Here is a 21566-nt window from a genome sequence, read left to right as displayed (position 1 = left end):
TGTACAACATTTCTCCTTATAAATCCTTGAAATTACTATTGCTATCACTACTACAGTGTTTGTTTTCGAACACGAAACAGACAGAGTAAATGAAATGTGAATCATATTTATATCGGAATTCAATCGTAAAAAGTTTACTTTTTCTTTAATTTTAGTATTCCACTAAGACGCTCCAAAAATTTCAGAAAAACGAAAGCCGTAAATAGAATAAACGTTACAAAAAAGAAAAAACGGAGCATCGAAAACAGAAAAATTGAAACAGGCGTAGTCGAAAATCGAGACGGAAAAGAGATAAGAAGAGTTGGAAAAAGACGAAAACTGGAAACGATAAAAGGAATTGATTAGGTAAGAGGAAAGACGGAAAAAAGGGAAAAACAAAAAATGGGTGAAAAACTAGACTGAAAATAAGAGAAATGAGACAGTAAAACAAGAAAACGGAATGAAAAAGCAGAAAGGTGAGAGCAAAAACCAAGAAAACGGTACAGAAAAGAATGAAACGCGAAACAAAAAATTTAAAGGCGGGACTGGAAAAGAGACAAAGAGGAACAATAAAGAGGCAAAAAGTGTGAGAAAGTAAGACGAAAAATGTCAATACTGAATTCAAGTAAAAATTCGTGTCCATATCCAAGTTCAAGTCTAATTTATCGTCCAGTGTCAAGTTCAACTTCAAGGCCAAGTATATGTCCGATCTTGAGCCTACGTCTAATTTAATGTAACATTTTAATTTCAATTTAAAGTGTGATTTCAAGTCCAATTTGAATTCTAATTTCAAGTCTAATTTCAAATGTAGTTTACGTCCAATTTCCAGCATAATTTGAAATAAAATTTCAAGCCTAGATTAGTCCAAATTCAAGTCTAATTTAATGCCCTACGTCTACGTCAAGTTCGGTTTCAAGTCCAATTTCTACGGTAATTTCTAGTCAAGTTTCACGTCTAATTTCTAGTGCAATCCCAACTTTCATTGTAAATACAACTGTAACTCAAAAGCCGGAGCTTCCAACCTAATAAGCTAATCGGTATTTTTGTTATAAGTAATAATAGATTCTCCACCCTACGCTAACTCGGTTTTTCAGACCAAAACATTCTTCTGAAAGTTCGGGTGCTTTTTCAGAATTTTCAGTTAGGTACATGAATTTTAAGATTTCTTCTCCGAGTAAAGGAATTTGGGATGATAAATTAAATAGATTTTGTCAAGTTAAATATGACAAGATTGTCTAACTAAACTGATTAGCACAGACTTTAATAAGATATGGTCACACAAATTAGTGCAGGAGACTTAATTACAGAACTAAATGAATTGAGTCATATTGTTTAAAAATTGACAAGAATTAAATCGATTACATTTCGCCGTGATTATTGTTCACACTCCACTGTGATGTGATCAGTTTCCATTTCCAATTGATTTAATTCACACATCACACGTTTCTTATACCGCGGTGACGACGACACACCGACTTGGAGCATGCAAAAGGCCGACCAGACCGGCTCTCTGTCTCTCTCGATTACGGGGAGCACAAGTCTGCGAAACGGTTTCTTCACTTTATTTTTATAAATTTGACTGTCGCACACTATAAGCTGGGCAATACTCCTCCCGTGGCGGCAGCCGGCTGATAGCAACAACAAACGAGTTTCAGATTTCTCTATACTGATGTGTGTTGTTTTGTGTTAGATTGTGAAAAGTTGGGTTTGGGGGTATGGCTGCCGACGTAGTTAGTTTAGTTCGACACGGCTCCCAAAGTCCCAAGCTGCCAAGCTCAGTCAGTTCCCTTTCAGTCAGCGACCCGGTCGCAAGTTGTTGGTTTAGTTGGTCACTTGTTCGGTGTTAGTTAGAAAGTACATTTCCGGCAAGGCAGAAAAATGGCTTTAGTGAGACTTCTGGCGTTTGAGGTATGACGTTAATGTGTTTTAATTTTCAATTAAGTAAAGAATAATCGTGTGACGGGGCAAAATTATGTAAGGATGCATTCGGGAAGTGTGTGGCTGATTTCTTCGCTGTTTCTTTGCTTCCATGCTCATGTGTTGGTGCTTCCATTACGCAGTGTCGGATGATTATTTTTGCCCACCCGAAATGTGGTTTGGTTCAAGGTCGGCTCTGTGGTACAAGTTCGCGTGGTTACAGAGCCGAATTTTGGCAGAACAACCCATTGACTGATGTTGATTTCAATTAAATTTCCAAAAAAGTATGTGCAGCGATATTTATAATAATTTTAATCAAATTATAACTGCAAAAAAATGCAAATGACCCACCCATTAATGATCACATGATCTTAGGTTTCCAGAAAGTGCAAAAAATGAACAGATGTTAACATCTGTAGAACTAATGAGTTGAAAAATTAACTGGAAATTGTGGACTCGATGGAATCGAATACGATCACAATATTGGTTGATTTTTTTCATGTCCCGATTGAGACTCTGAGTGCTTTGAATGAAATTTAAATCGCAATTCGAGCAGTTTAGATAAACACACTATCACTTCTGCACACTACTCGACACTATCGCTTGATGATACCCACTAAATTAAATCTTTCAATTTAAAGAATCAAACCTGCCCATACAGGCAGTTCACAATGTTGCATGCATTATTCCATGCCTGATCGCAGTATATTATGTAAGTGTTTACTTACGACGTAATAGTCTGTTGAATGGCTAAGTTAAGACAATTTAAAATTCTAAACAGCTGCCGAACTGTAAATATTGCTGCATCAATGACCCTTGTCTAATGAAATCGAACGCTGAACTTGACCTGCTGAACTCGAACTTCACACGGGGTAAATTGTGTGCTCCGAAGAAGATAACGTAATGTGATTTTCTAACTTTTTGCATCCAGGCAATTTTATGTTTCCTAGCAGGAAACAGTCGTGTTATAAACTGTGCTGTCGCATAATTAGGCGACACAGTCGGGCTGTTTGGAAAAAACTTTATCGCACAGGGTTAATTAGTGGCAGAAGAGTCGTAAAATCCATCGCTTCTTGAATGAAAACCCAAAACTTTAAACTTGGATTTTGATGCCAATGTCAAACGTACATATTAAACTTTAACTACACCATAAAAATTATTAAAAGTTTGTTTTAACATTACACTCCCTGCTTGTTTATTTAGCTTGTTAAGAGGTCTTCAGTATTTGAAATTTCTTTCTTTCAAACTAACAAAATCTTCTTCCATAACCTTTTTTTACCAATCATTTTAACTTCACCTGTTTAGGAGCTGAACTTCTGTCCTCTGTAATTATCCCTGTTTCTGTTGAAGATTGTGACGATACATCAACGTCTTATCTAGGACCGCTATTTACTTTACTTTTACTTTTGTGCCGATGGTCTGCTATCGCCGAACGTATGATCGGTCTCCAGTATTGTCGGGCTGCTGTCATACAGTTGCCTTGAACAATAATAGCTGAATGTGCATTTTCCCCGACAGTGCCCACCGATAACCTCCTCCTGGTTCTCTGTTGAAAATAGTTTTGTCTGCTCTTACGGTAGAAATTAGTCACGTGGTCAATCCAATGCAGCCTGCCGACAAAATACGTTTGCAAATTTAGTTTAGTTTATTTGTTACAAATCAACAGACACTGATGGTCCCAATGTCGCTTATGTATACTCTAAAGTTTGCCTGATTACGTCGATCGAGCAATCTGAAGGAAGCACTATCGCGAAGATCCCGGCAATGGACGTTTATATTTAATTCACCGGAAACGCAGGGTCAGCGATGTGATTGGTCAGCGTATCGCCAATCAGCATGGCACAGGAAAACCCCTGCCTCACTTGCAACGAGTCAAATCCTATAAGCTGACTGCTCTGCGCAATTCCAGAAATGGCAGAGAACTCTTTAGCTATACACAGTCGCCTGTCTTGACCTTGACTGACAAACGACGTTCACTAAGGTACGATCAGTCTGTCTAACTCTGCTATCGCGATGGCGTGGTTAATTTTGTCGAAAGTAGCTGATAAGCGCGCGTAAATGTAGGGTGACCACATGTCCTGATTGTGAAAAATCCTGATTTTCATAAGGACATCCTGCTTGCCTGAAAAAATTAACATACAAATAATTTTTTAGTCCTGTTTTCGCATGATATTGTCAGTCCCTCACTAGACAGATTATCTTATCTTCAAAGATATCTCGATGCCTGATTTCACATATTCAGTTTCGTAATTGTAGCGTACTTCCAACTGTCTCACAGACATAGACCCGACGACGGGAAGGAAGCTTTCTACGCGCAGCTGGAGGTGACGTACAAGTTGTTCGTCACGAGACATCAAGATCGTCATCGGGGATATGAACATCCAGGTCGATAGGGAAGCGATGTATAGACCGATGATCGGGTCCATCAAATACACATCTATACGTTTCCTAAGGGCTGCGAATATCGGCCTATATCACCTATATTACCTAGTACCAGTATATGTGTGCTCAAAACTACCGGCGGTCCACAACCCGCATGCAGCATGCGCCTGCTGGACGAGGCTCTAGCATTGTAGCACCGTAAATACAAAAAATACAGCCCAGCTTTGTTCAGAACAGTTGTAGATAATAACCAGTTCTTCAATCGTCCCATATACAAGTTTTTCAAATTCTGCTTGACTGAGAGGGTACTGTCAAATGAATGTGCATTGAGTCAAAGTGATTGTGCCATTCCTGGGCCTGAGAGTACCCAGACAGGAACGAACTTCACGGCTCACTCCATTGTCATATGTCATGAGCGTAGCAAGATACATGAATTTCTCCACTACTTCAAATCGTTTCCCATCCAGCTTCACCTCGGTACCAACACCATTTGGACTCCAACCTGCTGACGCTAGTGTATTAGACACTTCAAATTAAAAAAATATCCAAAAACTTATGAAAGAGTGTCTGAATGAAGCATTTATTCATCTATATCCAAATCTTAACCTTAGAGCGGTCGCGTTAAAAAAAGTTACATAAGCGGTCGCGTCGTGTACTGAGTACACGGCGAATAATACTGCCTATATCTCAGGACTGACATGAAATAGAAGGTTGCGGTTTTCGAAAAAGTTGTTTATCAATTTAAGACGCATCTGGAAACGAACAATAAAGTTTGAAAACTGATCCGCTAGATGGCGCAAATGGCGACCAAAACAAATGATTCTAGAATCTCGATACTAGAATCTCTAATATCTCGGGACTGAGAAGAGATAGACGATTGCTGTCTTTGGCAAAGTTGTTTATCTGGACGAGATCAATCTGACTGCGGATAACAAAATTCGGAACTGATACGGTAGATGGCGCTTATAACGAGCATATTGAGTTTTTTTTGGAATATATCAGAGTCGTGACGAGATAGACTGTTATTGTGTTCTACAAAGTTATTTGTTCGAACAAGACACATTTGGAAATTCATAACAAAGTTTGAAACTGTCTCAGTAGGTGGCGCGCGTGGTCAAATTATAATCTTATGATGATATCTCATGACCATGATACGATAGAAAGTGGCGGTTTTTGACAAAGTTGTGTGTCTAGACAAGACGAATTTGAAAATGATCGGTCAAATTCAGAACTGTCCTGCTAGATGTCGCAGTTGGTAAAATCATATTTCTTTTGGCGATATATCAGCTTATGTCGAATAAACGGTAAAATGGCTTATCTGGTCTGGAAAAGAACACCAAAATGTTTGTAAATAGTATTCTTTTGACGATTTTCCCAAAACAGAGTTTGTGAATCATCGACAATGTTGACAAACTGAATAATGCACATATCACCTAGGGATACATGATACTTATTCAACTTACCCAAGTAGCACACTTACGATACTTTTATTTAAATCAATTTATTAATGACTCACATTAGTTGTATAACAATTAGTTGTACAGTTTTATAATGAGTATGTTATTAGGGAAGCTTGCTATGGTATGTTGAGGTAATGCTTTAAACATTAGAATGTTAGAATTATGTTGACACTTACCATAAAACAATACAAAACGAGCATTTGTTTGTTTTATTTCCTGCTATGATAATAAGAATGAAAAATACATTAGATTCCTAACAATTCTATAATATTCTTATTACGGTCACTTATATCATACAGGAAATAACACACACGTAATACAAGGAAAGAGTAAAGAATTCGAGCCCAATGAAAAAAGCAAGCTGTTTTGAAATGAGTATCAAGAGAGTGCACTTCAGTCGTGTTGTCGCGTTAGCAAAACAAATAGCTTTGGTTTTATCATCACGCACACGTTAATAATTGCAAGCATCAACGTTGCCATTATGCCTGTCTGCCAAGTTAACTCCGGGATACGTTGCTGGCCCAACAAGCCACTCGTCGTATGTTCGAGTCTCGACTGGGCGGTGCCGCTTCAGAGTGAATAGGATCTTTGCACTAGCCCAGTGATTTTCCTGTACTCTAATAACCGGCAGCGATATCTATCGATAAAGAAGGGTCAAGTTCTGAAGGACGTTTATATCCATGCATGGTTTTGCTTTGCTGATAAATCTAGATTTTACCAGATTTTTTATTGCATGCCAGACAAAGTTCTAAATCTTCCAGATATTTGGTAATGTCCCAGATTTTTGCCAGATTTTTGTTTCTCCGTTCTGCAAAGGAGTCATCGCTCCTAATTTCAGACAACATTTTGTACCGGCGTTGATCAAAACTGGCAAGACGTTTCCCGAAAAAGTCCTCCCCATCGGTCAAATTGATCGCCAGATTTTGACATTTATTCGTGTTTGCCAGGTTTTCGAATAAACCTATTAGCGACCCTGGGAAGAATAGGGACTCAAACACTCAAAAATATTTTTTTAAGAATGTGATGGAAACGCAGCACGGGTTTCCAGGAATCTTGTTCTGGTGATATTTCTATATAGACGATGTAGACGACGAAATTACTTCGTCAAAAGCATTTTGATCAGTCTGTGCTCTTCATCTTGTCTTTTGATAAAAGTTGAAGCAATACGTATCAATTGCTTCTTTCAGGAAACCATAAAAATAGCTGTTGATTGACTGGAATTGACAACGCAATCGATGATGAAAAGGACAACGATACGTTATCTAACGTGTTTTGACTACAGAAACCACTTTGTAGCGAACAGCAGTGTTCTATGCCATCATGGTTCCGCAATATTCCGAAAATAATTTGATTTTCTCATCATCTCCACCTACTACTACTTCATTCCGAATTTAATTTACCTTCATCGGAAGCATATTGACATGATAAACAACTTTGTCGAAAACATCAACCTTCTATCTCGTCATGGTTCGGAAATATCGCCAAATGAATTAAATTTCACCGTATACTCCATCTAGCGGACTAGTTCCAAACTTCAGAGTTCGTTACCAAATGCGTCTTGGCTTTACAAACAACTTTGTAGTAAATAGTAACCTTTTAGCTCATTACGGTTTTAAAATATTCTTAAATGAATTTAATTGCTTCATTATTAGCGCCATCTAGCGAATCAGTTCCGAATTTTGTTGTATATCACGGGATGTGTCTTAACTAGATAAGCAACTTTGTCGAAAGTCGCAACCTTCTAACTATTCACAAACTTGAGTTATTGCCCGCCGTGTACTCAGTACACGACGCGACCGCTTGCGTAACTTTTTTCATTTCAAAAAAGTTACGTTAGTGGTCGCGCTGGTGTACTGAGTACACGCGCGCGGACACACCATTTTTACAAGCATCTTTCGACCACTTTTTTTATTTCTTTTTTCTATATTTTGGCATCATTAGAAAGAGGAAGAGTAGATCTTCGAATACAACCAAAACCTGGAGTGATTTGATTAAAATTTCGATGATTTTTTCGCGTTTTTCGAAAACGCGTGTACTCAGTACACTAGCGCGACCGCTCTAGGGTTAAGAATTATCCGGTGGATCGCTTCATACAGCAGCGTGCTCCCAGCTTTTGGAAGTTCGGCCGGGATTCCATCCTGTCCCGCTTGCATTTTACGTCCGGTTTCTGTTGTTATCTGCATATCCTTCCTCGTTCAACGCCTGGGTGCAACCGCTGTTTTTTAGTCGGCTATATCGCCAGTGTGGCAAATACACTGTTCACAATACTGACTATTTTGTAAAAATTTCATGCGTGGCGTAACTACTTTCTGAAGTGAATGTAGTGAATGAAGTTTTTTTTTCATGTTTCGACTCTCTGCTGGCGTTGACGGCATTAAAAGAGATGTCGTAGTAGGCTGCTCGCACCACTCACACGAACTGTCACCGCGTGCGTAATTATAAAAGTAAAAATACTTCCTTTTTCCCTCACGCAAAACCCTGAGTGTCAGCAACGCCGTCATAGCGAATATCTCTCTCTGTTCTGATGCGTATTCGCTACGAGCAATCGATTTCTGGCCCGTTTCTGGTATTCGGCATTGAATCAACTGTTTTCTACGCCACATGTTCAAACGCACTGTCCTCTCTGATACGAGATTTCGCGTAACGTTCAACAGTATATTCAAACGTGGAAATCTTAGACGCTTATCATCTGTACAAATAAACGAACGGCCTTCTGATCTGTGCATTTGCATCTTCGATGACGATTTTCACATCGTAGTTTGGTCACGCTCCATAGGTTGAGTTCTCAAATCTATTGTAAAATCTGTCCTTTGCGTCTTCGAATTATTGTTTTAATTATTAAATGAATGTATTAAAATGATAATAAGTGAGAACACAGACGATACATGCATGTACAAACTAGTTACTGTCACTGGCGTTAAAATACAGAAAATTTCACAAGGTATAACCCGGTGGTTTGAAGAATACTTTGTTCACCAAGTAAAATAGAAAATAAGTCCATTTCAAGTTCAATTTTAGTCTAACTTCATGTCCAGTTTCAAGAAAAATTTCGAGCAGAAGTTCAATTTTGAGCCCGTTTACAGTACCAGTAGTCACGAACGGCGCACTCCGTTTGCCACATGATGTATTTCTTGGCAAACTATGAAAGTTTCTGCATCCTTACTTCCTCCGGAACATGAAACTTGTGCTGGGCGGTGAAGTACAGTAGCCCCGGAAGCTGCCAGAAGGCCGCCTTGATGTAAGTCTCATCATTCATGACGAGAGAGTTGACGATTTTCCAGGTGCTATTTTTCGGAAAACTGACCGCGATAAAAATAGAGCGTAAACTACATTCTAAACTACTTCTACTCAAATTTTCAAGAGAAAATACCCAATGGATAGTTTTCTACAGCGTTTCTTTCGTGGTGCAATTTGATGTGGGACACCCTTTATTTCACATTCCAAAGAATTGGTAGCATAATTTTACGCTCAAAAACGCTAAGAGCTCGTAGGTCGCTCTTTTTCAATGACCACGCTTACTAGCCAGGTAGAGTACCACCGGGGAATGAACGTCTTATCTATCGCTCTAGCGCGTGTTTCGTACGGAGTAGCAATAAGCTACGGGATCTTAGCGTAATCCTTAGAAGGCCCTGTTGGACACCACAATAGATCAAAATAATAGTCGCAGTGGTGGTAACCGCTAACCGACCAAAACAAATTCATCAACCATTTCAAACGTATCTCAATCTATCACCAGTTCCAATATCTGCAGGGCTACCACACTCTATAATCAGCCACCATATGTTTTGTTATGGCAGAATTTATGTTTTTAATGCCCTATTCTCGCAGCTTGCTCCTTAAGATGAGTGTACGCTTTTTCCACATCTCTACGATGTGAGATTTAGGTGATAATGGATGATTCCTGACGCTTGATTTTGAAGCATCAAGAGTATCACGTATCGGTCTAGTCAGTTTTATTGGAAAACCATGTTCAAGCCTCATCCGCCATAGCTCATTTCATTTAACTGAATCGTACGCCGCCTTGAAGTCTATAAACGAAGTCTGCAAGTTGAATTCCTGAAATTTGTCGCGGATTTGTCGCAAGGTGAACATTTGGCGTCCTACTCGAAAATTCTAGTATTCGCCAACAAACGTTTCCTGCAACGACCCCAGTCTATGAAACAGGAAGTGAGCATTTTAAATGCAGAATTGAGAAGAGTAATGCCCCGATAATTGCTGCATTCGATTTTCCAATACGTGGCCTGGAGGTATGATGCTGGCCTAATAAGCCAGGCATCGTATGTTCGATTCTCGGCTGAAAGAGGTCATTAGAGTTAATAGGATCGTAGCAACTGGCCCTGCAATTGTCCTGTACTATAACAGCTGGCTGCAAAGTCTGTCGTATAAAAAGCAGAAAGTCAAGTTTCGATAACGGAATGTAGCACCTAGGCTTTGTTTTGTTTAACACTGATCGCATCGTGGATGTGCTTCCACTGCTCGTTCAGGTTCCCTTCAACTTGCTCACCGATTCGCTCATCAGTTTTCCAAGAGTACTCTGCAGCAACTTCTTCCGCTGAAAACCGCCGAATGTTCAGTCGTATCTCGTTGGTTTCGATTTGAATACGTTGGACAACCGGGCGCGGATCTTGCCTACTACGAGATTGCGGTCCAAGTCGACGTTAGTAGAATCAGGCCATTCGATATCAAGTGACTTTAGCATGGGTTTATTCTCAGGCCCCTCCACATCCTTCCTACTGCATTCTGCATTAACTAACAATGAAAGCCTCTGGCCAGGGCAAGTTATAAGAGTGGTACTTGCTTGAGGTGCGAATGAAGCCTCTTGTTCAAGGGCAAATTATAGCTTGTTCCACTTCCTAGTTCTAGGAACGAGATTGGTAATGCATAATAAGTAGTAGTAAGGAACACATACATACACACAAAACACACCCTCACTCTGTGCTGAACTCTGCTTTACCGACCATGAAGCCTTTAGCCGGGGCTGGTTATAAGAATGATACCTCTTGTCCAAGGACAAATTATAACTAGTCTCCGCACTTCCTGACTCTAGAGCTAGATTGGTTGAAAAGTAGTAAGAAGCGTAGAGGGAAAAAGGGGTGAAAACACAGCGACACTTTAAGCACGGATAATAAGCAGTTCGCTCACTCTATAGCGATACTGCAATAACAACGAAGTGCGGAACAACACCTGGATAAAATCACAATAGATCAAAATGCTGGTCGTAGTGATAATATCCACACACACAAAAAAAAAGGTAAACAAGTCAATAATAATTTAATAATCAAATTTGATAATATCGATTGAGCGTACATATGCCTAGTTTCAAGCTCAAGATAGAGAGAGATGGACTAGTTGACTATGTATATGATAAATGTGTGAGAGTAAAGCGAAGAAAAGACAGAACAGCATCAAAGGTCCCCAGAACACTGAAAAATGGGGGAGAAAGATCTGTAGAGCATCAACTTTGATCAGTTTTGTGACAAATGAGATAAAGTGCAGTTGAGTTAGTCGTGCTAATAAAAAAAAATTGATGAATCCGATAGTCCGTATGATTGCTCAGTAACTGGCTAGCTCTATGCTTGAGTAGCATCTTTGTAGTGGTCCATTTATGGCGACCCTTGCTATCCCAGGCGCTCTTACTTCTATGCAAAAATACAGACCTCTCTCCAGCTCGCACTGCACTCCTTGCACTGATTTGACAAAATGTGACTTATGATCGGCCGTTAGTTGTTAAATGCGTTTTTAACGTAGAACTATGTTTATGTTCATGTGTAACATGTCTTGACAAGACCGAACAGAAACGGTGCCTCTCAAGTTAGAAGCCGTTGAGAAAAGACTTGCGACAAAGACACTTGCGGATAACAATTTCACTCTTCATTCTTATCCTTAAAAGGACGGGTTTGGTCCGCGAGCCTAGTGCGGCAAAACTACGCCAGCGGAGTGAACTGTAATCGTATCAACTGCATCCCAGGACGTCTTCAGAGGATGTGAAGGAAGTACTAGTTTCAAACTAAAACTACTCCATTTATCGGCTATTCAAGTTTAAAATAACACGTGGAAAAATACTGAAATACTGAATGAATTGCGCACTACTTATATATCATGAAATCTTCTTCTTTTTCGGTGCTGCCGATGCCGATGCTGCTCATCTCGCACGAAACACGTAGAATGGAAGACGGTGAAAAAAGGCGTGACTTATTTAGTAGCGATGGTTCGATGTCTTCTTGCTATTATTGTTGTTTGTAATTCACACTCGAGCGTGAACAGTATGGTCCGTGATAGAAGCGTCTTGCGAAGGGCAAGGTAGGCTCGATTCCAGTTTGAATGCGTTGTTGGATCTCCTTACTCGTATTATTGACGACGGTGACCAGAGATTCCAAATATACGAACTCATCAACCACTTCGTCGCCGTCGCAAGGTTTCTAGTAATGATGTTGAGGTCGTCTGCAAAGTCTAGTAGTTAACTACTCTTGCTGAAAATCATTCATCCCGTTTCGATGCCCGCTCGCCAGATCACACCTTCAATAGCGATATTGAATAACATATTGGTCCTCGAACTCGAGGCCGAAGACTCGACAGTGTCCCCGAAACGCGCACGTAGCACATCACTCGCTTCAGGATAGCTTTAATCAGTCGCGTCAGTTTGTCCGGAAAACCGTACTCGTGCATTATCTGCCATAGCTGTCGTTCAACTGTATCGTATGCTGCCCTGAAATCCACAAAAATATGACCCACGCGTAGTACTCTCGACATTTCTGGGGGATTTGTTGGAGTAAACATTTAATCCGTAGTCGCACGGGGCCCCATAAAGGCCGCCTGATACTGCCCTATGAAATCTCTTGCTATTGGAGATAGACGACGCAATAAAATCTAGAAGAGCACCTTGTAGTTGGCGTTGACCAACGTAATGTCGCGGTAATTACAGCAATTTAGCCAGTCGCCCTTTTTACAGATGAGACAGTCTACACCTTCTATCCACTCCTCCGGTTGTTTCACCTACTTCGAAACCCTTGAAATTATCCAATGACGTTGCTAGCTGTTCTTGTCCATTTTTGAAGAGTTCTCCCGGGAGTCGGCCTACTCTATTGTTCTTAAGCTGACGGATTTCTCGCCGGATCTCTTCGAGATCGGGAGCCGGCACACTGTTATCGTTTGAGGCACTCCTAGGTTAACTTCCGTTGCGTTTCCTTCTGTTATATCGCTGTTGGGATGCTCATCGAAGAGCTACTTCCACCTGTCGACCAACTCGCACTCGTTTGTAATTACACATGTCAGGATTAGCTGTGTAGCCCTTACAAGCCCTTGTTCCAGCTCCTCAAGAACCATCATTTCGTCAAAACAATCATTTTGTAGCACTTGGTGTTTCCACACCTAGCTCGCCGACGGCCGAGCGTATCATACTCCATCCGTTTTCGAGGATCGAAGCGTCTAGCTCCGCAGAGCGCTCGTAGTTTTCGGCAACAGGCGGGTTGTTTGATTGCCGAATGTTCAACCGAGGAAGGCGGCTTTTCGCGAGATATAAACCGTTGATAATTTCAAGCGCACATGTACTGCCCTGCTACTAGGTAATGGTCCGAGTCGATATCCGCACTCCGTGGGGAGCGGTTGGTGATGTCCGAGAAAAACCGGCCCTCGATGAGAATATTGTCAATTTGGTTCGAAGTTCGTTGATCAGGTGATCGCCAGGTGGCTTCTTTGTGGGGAAAGAAAGTGTTTCTGATCACTTCCGAGGCTTGCTCGGGAAGCTGCACAGTTAATGCATCGTTGGCCGTTATCGTTCGTGTCGGTGTGCAGGCTATGGGGTCCTACCACCGGTCTATACATTTCTTCCCTACCGACCTGGGCGTTCATATTCCCGATGACGATCTTGATGTCCCGTGACGATCAGCTGTCGTACGTTGCCTTCAGCCTCGCGTAGAACGCTTCTTTCTCATCGTCGGGTCTACCTTCGTGCGGGCAGTGCACGTTAATGATGCTATAATTGAAGAAACGGCCCTTTATCCTCAATACACACATTGTCTCGTTGATCGCTTTCCAATATACTTCCCAGCACTACAAAGCCCGTTCCTAGTTCGTTGGTAGCGCCACCGCTCTGGTAAAACTGGGCCTTTCCGCCACGGATCTTCCATACCTTCTCTCCTTTGCGACAGATTTCCTGCAGAGCTACGATGCCGAGTTTGCGGGGTTCAAGCTGTTCAATCAGCACCCGCTCGCAACCTGCGAGCGTAGATAGTACGTCGACATATCCGATTTGTGTTGTGGATACGTATTCAATATCGAAATTATAGCACATGAGTGTCAGTGCCCAACGTTGACGTCGGTTTGCCGTGTGAACAGGAATTCCTTTCTTCAGTCCAAAAATTCGCAATAGTGGCTGGTGATCTGTCTGGAGCGTACTTGTCTGGAGTCGTGAACTTGCAACCTAGCAGCATGCGATGGAATTTCGTTACGGAAAACACCAATGCAAGACCTTCCTTTTCGATCTGACCATAATTTGCCTCTGCGGAAGTGAGAGAGCGAGACGCGTGTGCAACAGCTTTCAGAGTACCATCGGGAAACTGATGCATCAGACATGCGCCAATTCCAGACTGCGATGCATCGGCAGCAACGATGATGGGTAGAGCAGGATCATAATGCGTAAGCAATAAATCCGACTGAAGAACCTCTTTGAACCACTGGAATGATTGTTGGCACTCACTATTCCAATTAAATTTGGTGTCTTTCTTGAGCAGCGCGTCAAGTGGCCGTCGCAACTGATGCATCTCCTGGACGAATTTTGCATAAAAATTTACCGCACCAAGAAATGAACGTAGACTTGTAATGTCATACGGTGGCGGCATTTTGATGATAGATTCTTGACCGGATCAGGACGGAGTCCTTTGGCATCTACAATATGTCCAAGGTATTTGATCTGCGGCTGAAGAAGTTTGCACTTTTCTTCCCTCAAAATGAAACCGTATGACTGGAGACGTTGAAACAGAGCGTGAAGAAATTCGTGATGCTCCTTTTCAGTTCTGCTATACACCAAAATGTCGTCCAAGAACGAGTCCACTCCTTTAAGTCCAGCAACCATGCTGTTCATCAATTGCTGGAAAGCTCCGGGGGCAGATTTTACGCCCGGCGCAAGTCGATTGAACCGGAAGAGTCCTCGATGCGTGTTAATCGTTAGTAGCTGCTTCGAGTCGTCATCAACTTCAACCTGAAGATAAGCATCGCTCAGGTCGATGATGCTAAAATACCGGCATCCGTTAAGCTTGCTGAATATGTCATCTGGTACTGGTAACGGATAGTGATTGGGTTCCAAAACAGCATTAAGTCCAGTTGAGTAATCCGCACTTTTCCTCCTAGCTTTTTTACTGTTACGAATGGGGTGCAGCCCATTGCGAAAAATCCACTGGCGTAATGATACCCAATTCTTGCAAACGATCCAATTCAGCATCAATCTTCTCTATGGATGTAAATGGAACTGAACGCTTTGGTTTGAAGACAGGTCTGGCATCTGGCTTGAGATATAGGTGAACCTGCATCTTCTTACAGTGTCCAAGGCTAGGCTTAAACACATCTGGAAACTTGGCTTTGTACTGTTCTATGTAATTAGCTTGATCAGCACCAGCATAAACTTGGTTACAAATTGCAGATAGTGCGGTGTCCCATAGTCCGAACAACTCAATCCAATCCAGCCCGAACAAATTTATGCAACTGATCGTCACATATAAAACTGCAGTTTTGGTGATATCTCCAAGAGTAACTGTGCATCGGAGTTCACCAAGTAGACGAAACGGCTTACCTGACGCTGTCCTAGCAGTTTGAGTAGTAGGAGTCAGTAAAGGTGAACTCATTTTCTTCCACTGCTTCTGTGAGATGATTGAAATATCGGAAGCAGTGTCCAACTGTAGCGTGATTGAAGATCCATCGATGTCGATTGTCAGGAACTTTCGTCTCGAAGGATAGCTAACTTGGTTTATAGAGTAAATACCATTTACTTTCTTCCCCTTTGACGCCGCTTTCATCGTATAACAGCCACAATAACCCTCTTTGTGTCCAGTTTGCTTACAGTTCCGACAGACATGCTTCGTGTATGTGCAGTCTCGGACGTAATGCATTCCGGCACACTGCCAACAGGGTGTTTTAGGACCTTCAGTCTTTGACTTCTTGCTTTGCTTTGAACGTGATTTAATCGATGGTGGGTTGTTTTGCTTGACTGAACAAATTGAACTTATCGGTTTCTTCTGTTCCACGATAGCTGCATCATGTTTCAGGTTTTGAAGACGTTGGCATTCTGCGATGAGTGATTCAAGATTACACTCCCCTTCTGCATTGTTTTCCAGCTTGGATAGAAGTCTTGTCGACATCCTTCGGAGAGCGTAACCCGCAAATAAAAATCAGGCTTTTGAACTGATCGGCCGTAATCTTGCTCAGCTCGAAATCTTCACAGTAAGTATTTGTTGGTTATACCTGCGTACATCACAAAATCGTCAGCGTCGTTTTTACTCAGTTGAAAACACAGGTACCGTTTGCTAAACAGTGAGACGCGAACGCTGAACAGCTCTTTCAATTTGTTCACTGTTTCTTCGAATGAAAATTCACGGGGGTGTTTTGGAAGCACGAAGTTGACATACTTGTCATGCCTTGAGGAAGAGATCTTCGTACTTCCGGTACCACCGGTCGAAAACGAGACCGTTTTCTAGATCGTAGACGAATTCCCGGATGTTGGATGGCAGAGATTCGATGATGAATTCTGGACTGCTCGATGACCGCGCTGAAGCGTTTTCTTGAATGCCGAAACGTTCCATAATCTGCATCATCCGAGCGTTTTGCTCCGCCATCTCCTTATTCTGTCGCAAAATTTGCTGATACAGGTCTTGAAAATCGCCTCCAGATCTTGCCATTTTGAATGAGTGGCTCTTCCTTCAAAACGATGAATTCGAGTTTAAATCCTCGTCGCCAATATGTTATAGGGTAGATGCTCCAGTAGTTGTGGTAGTACCAGTAGTGGTGGAAACTCGAAATATATCATGATTTTGGCAGATTTCGAGATAATTTCCGTTTTCTATTGATAAATATATATTTGTTAATAGCTTTATATAGGATACACAGTTAAAATTCAAGATGTTGGTGCAAAAATTACAAATTCCTTTTCAGCAGTCTAATAGAGTGCAATTGCTTAAGAAATTCGTAACAATCCATAGTATTTTAACAAGCCTACGTTGTTATCCACCTGCTGCCATGCTCATTGCAAGCGTTGCTAAGGCGGTTAACAACATTCCACTATTATAGGCAAATTTTCCACTATTATAGGAACATTACCACTACTTTAGGAGCATATACTAATGTCAGGAAAAGCAATATTTTAGATATATTAACCAGCAGAATGGTATAATTTTGGTATGTATTTAAAGCCAATACTATGGTGCATCATATTATCATGTAGTTCAATTGGAAACTGATAAATTGAGCGTTCAAATTGTCTTTACACACTATCCCCCGACATAATCCCTCCATTACTGGAGCATCTACCCTACTTCAATCTTGTAGAACTATTTATTATCAACTAACTTGAACAAAGGCTATAATATGAATCATGAAAATCTATTCTTCATTTGGGTCCCCGGTCTACTGCAATCTTGTGTAACGCCTTGGTAACAACTTGGGTGGTTACAAGGTAACAGCTTGTTTGAACCTTGAAACACAATCTGTATTTACTGTGTAACGTCTGTACGCATGCAACGGTTGCTTTGATTCCACATGTTGGTAAAACGGAAACCGTTGCCAGTCACGTGGGAAGCTGCATTCGTTTTTCTATCTATGTTTACTCTACTATCTATATGAAAAATCTCTTCCATTTTTACAAAACAGGGCATCCGTACTCGCCCCGATTCAGAAATTTGAATGCGAATAATACCTAGTTAAATAACCTGAGTCTCGCTAGAAAAATACTCAACGACAAACGTTTCTTCATTCTAGGGTCGCAATGCGCTGCAGCGCACTTACAGCACGGCATCCGTGCCGACGACCAAGATGTTCATCGATGGCAAATTCGTCGAATCGAAAGCTACCGAGTGGATCGATCTGCACGATCCGGCTACCAACGAGGTCGTAACCCGTGTGCCCAAGTGTACCCAGGCCGAAATGGAATCCGCCGTGGAGTCCTCGAAAAAGGCTTTCAAGGTAATGTGAGAAAGTTAACAGCATAAATTTCTCATTTAACGTTTGTTTCCCTCGCCTAGACTTGGAGCCAAACTTCCATCCTCGGCAGACAGCAGGTGATGTTCAAGCTGCAGCACATTATTCGCAACAACATGTCTGAAATCGCGAAGAATATCACCAAAGAACAAGGCAAGACCCTGGTCGACGCCGAAGGCGACGTTCTGCGTGGATTACGTAAGTCTAACATTACATTTTCATTATCAGACACATGACCATGCAAATCGTTGTTTTTTTACAGAGGTTGTCGAGCACTGCTGCAGCATAACATCGTTACAGATGGGTGAAACGGTTTCAAACATTGCCAAGGATATGGACACCTACTCGTACACACTGCCTCTGGGTGTGACGGCTGGAATTTGTCCCTTCAACTTCCCAGCTATGATTCCTCTGTGGATGTTCCCGGTTGCCATCACGACCGGCAACACCAGTATCATCAAGCCGTCGGAGCGCGTCCCCGGTGCCACGATGATGCTTATGGAGATGCTCAACGAAGCTGGTTGCCCACCGGGAGTGGTAAACGTTATTCACGGAGCGCACGATGCAGTCAATTTCATCTGTGATCATCCAGCAATCAAGGCCGTGTCGTTTGTTGGCTCTGACCAAGCCGGCAAGTACATCTACGAGCGCGCTGGACGCAACGGTAAACGTGTTCAGTCGAACATGGGCGCCAAGAATCACGGTGTCGTGATGGCTGATGCAAACAAGGAAAACACGCTGAACCAGCTGGCTGGAGCCGCCTTCGGCGCAGCCGGCCAGAGATGTATGGCCCTATCGACGGCTGTCTTTGTGGGCGAAGCCAAGAACTGGATCCCCGACTTAGTCGATCGTGCCAGAAAGCTAAGGGTAAATGCCGGCCACGTACCTGGAACTGACTTGGGTCCGGTCATTTCCCCTCAATCCAAGCAAAGAATTAACGAACTGGTTGAATCTGGTGTGAAGGAAGGTGCTAAACTGGTCCTGGACGGTCGTGATATTAAGGTAGATAACTTCGAAAAGGGTAACTTCGTTGGACCGACCATCCTGACAGATGTAAAACCAAACATGAAATGCTACACTGAGGAAATCTTCGGCCCAGTTCTGGTTTGCCTGACCGCAGACACTCTGGACGAGGCAGTCGAAATGATCAACAGCAACCCGTACGGCAATGGAACCGCTATCTTCACGACAAACGGTGCCACCGCCCGAAAGTTCGTGAACGAAATCGACGTCGGCCAGGTTGGTGTCAACGTACCGATCCCGGTTCCTCTTCCGATGTTCTCGTTCACCGGCACGCGAGGCAGCTTCCAGGGTGATTGCCACTTCTACGGCAAGCAAGGTATTAAATTCTACACCCAAACGAAAACCGTTACGCAACTGTGGCGCGAAGGAGACGTTTCGCACTCCAAAGCCGCCGTCGCTATGCCGACCATGAAGTAATTCGGGCGTCCAGGAGCGACGAACGAGACTGACAGACAGGGTTTACGTCTTCCGAGCAATGTGTGCATTTAGTAGTTTTACGCTGGTCCATACGAGATTCAAACATACGCATTTACAATATTTGATATTGGTTTTTAATAAATCATTAGCTTTACTGTTTTCCTTCTAAATACTGGAACATCAGCAGATTTCTTTAGTCACAAAAGCCATGTAGATAGTGAAGCAAGTCTCAATCTTATCGGAAAGCCGAGCCCCATGACGCTTCCTTAAATGTGAGCTGATTACGGGAAGCCACCTCACCTTCGTAACCCCAGAGTTCACAAGCAAATATGCGACTGATATATCAGTTGTTATTCATAGTAACACATCTTCTAATACTAAATACAAACATATTCGGGAGGAAACCAAAATCGTCTACTTCTTATCGCCACCATCACCGTCATCAACCAGAGCACTCTTGATTCCGACCTTCTTCAGCTCATCAATCAACTCACCGTTTTGATGCATCTGCAGCATTATGTCGCACCCGCCAACGAACTCTCCGTTGATGTACACCTGCGGGATGGTTGGCCAATTCGAATAGTCTTTGATACCTACACGTACAATCACCAATTAGTTTATCTCAATCATCGCAAAGTAACGTAAAATCCGTCCTCACCTTGACGCAGGGCGTCACTTTGCAGCACATCGTGGCTATCATATTTGACGGCATGCATTCGCAGGATTTGAACTACGGCATTGCTAAACCCGCACCGAGGTTCCTCCGGGTTGCCCTTCATGAACACTACCACCTTGTTATTGCGGACCAGTTTGTCGATTTCCTTCGATTCGGCCGCTGCCGAGCAAAGCGTGCGGCACAGCAACGGGAACCCATTTCGGGTCGCCAGCAGTTCAGCACCGAGTCGTCGCACCAGTAAACTCATAATTTGGGGCACAATTTTCCGCTGGGAAATTACCTAACTTTTTCGAATGTTTTGAAATATACTTCTACGCCACCACCGGCAAAGCAATGCAAAAACCAGAGAGCAGCGGCCAAACGAAGACGTGACGCGATGACAGCAAATCGATGACGTTTCGGTATAATATGGAAGTGCTATCAGATGTGTAGATTTCGTAGAAATATTTGCAAAATGCAGTGCAGTACATATTTTGCACAGATTTGGCCTAGAGAGCCTTAGAGAGTCGCCATCTGAACAAATTATCTAGCAACAATGCAGCTGCGTCTGTCAGTGTTGCCGCACGCACAGATTATTCTGTGATCAACAGACATTTGGAATAAATTACTTTTATAAAATCTGGATATGTAATTCCTTTTCATGATAATTTTACCACAGTTAATGGTCGTACCGTAAATAGTTATGCTGCTCTTGTCTCTTGTTGCTAATTCTTTTGAGAACCAGCGATTTAAATTAAAGATTTCGAGTTTCGCGATGCTATATATAATAACAACATACTAGAGGAATCTTTCTCTGAAGCTTTTATCTTGAATAATACATAAAAAGCTGCTAAAAATTAAAAAAAATCTGCTCAAAAAATGTTCTTGATTTGAGATGGCGTCTCTCTAACTTTAACAGGCTCTCTAGTCGTTACTCTTTTTAAGGTTCTCTAATCGGTGTTTTGACAAGTCTCCTGTTCGATTGGACTTACTTTTGACAACTGATTCTGTTCGATTGGAATTTTCGGTTTAAGATGGCGACTCTCTAAGGCTCTCTAATTTGGCCTATGAGATTTGGAACAAAATTTGCTTAAAAATTTGTTTTCAATCAAACATTACTTAATATTTGCCCGCATTTCCTAAAAATGCGTGAAACAAATTTTGTAGATTCTTATCAAAATTGGCGATGCCAGCGTTGCTGACATTGTTCAAGGTTTTGCGTGAGAATAAAACAGAAGGAAGCACGCGTTGACATTTCGGCATGAGATTTTATCAACCTCCCCGCTGGAATCCTGGCGTTCCGGTTATTTTATCCTACATGCCATTACTGGCAGAAAATTCCAGAGCTCCCTTGAATCCGTATCCACACTCAAAAAATTCGAAACGTTTTATTCATGTTACAACGTGTAATCTGTTTCATGTGAAAGATTTGGGATGTTTTATACCGACAAATTACTTAATCCGTAATCCTACTACATATAAATTTAAAGCATCCCCCTTATACTTTTGAATCATGATTCCCATAACACATCAATTATTATTTTTCTTGAAAT

General features: G+C 42.0%; 2 protein-coding genes across 2 annotated transcripts; one reads left to right on the top strand and one right to left on the bottom strand.

Moving 5' to 3' along the window:
• The first annotated feature begins 1702 nt into the window (after positions 1–1702).
• LOC128744425 (probable methylmalonate-semialdehyde dehydrogenase [acylating], mitochondrial) lies at positions 1703–19526 on the top strand. Its single transcript, XM_053841439.1, has 4 exons — positions 1703–1887; positions 17700–17903; positions 17963–18116; positions 18181–19526. Exons 1-4 carry the CDS (start codon positions 1858–1860, stop codon positions 19356–19358), a joined length of 1566 nt encoding a protein of 521 aa, XP_053697414.1. The 5' UTR covers positions 1703–1857; the 3' UTR covers positions 19359–19526.
• Positions 19527–19549: 23 nt separating this feature from the next.
• Positions 19550–20378, bottom strand: LOC128744426 (glutaredoxin-related protein 5, mitochondrial). The gene is made up of 2 exons (XM_053841441.1): positions 20017–20378; positions 19550–19951 (listed from the first exon to the last, which is right to left on the bottom strand). The coding sequence occupies exons 1-2, from the start codon at positions 20279–20281 to the stop codon at positions 19773–19775; spliced, it is 444 nt and encodes a 147-aa protein (XP_053697416.1). The 5' UTR covers positions 20282–20378; the 3' UTR covers positions 19550–19772.
• Between the last annotated feature and the right edge of the window lie 1188 nt (positions 20379–21566).

This window comes from Sabethes cyaneus, chromosome 3 (genome assembly GCF_943734655.1).
Source record: "Sabethes cyaneus chromosome 3, idSabCyanKW18_F2, whole genome shotgun sequence".
Lineage (NCBI taxonomy): Eukaryota > Metazoa > Arthropoda > Insecta > Diptera > Culicidae > Sabethes > Sabethes cyaneus.
The sequence above is the reverse complement of the archived record's forward strand: the minus strand, read 5'-3'. Positions and strand labels throughout refer to the sequence as shown.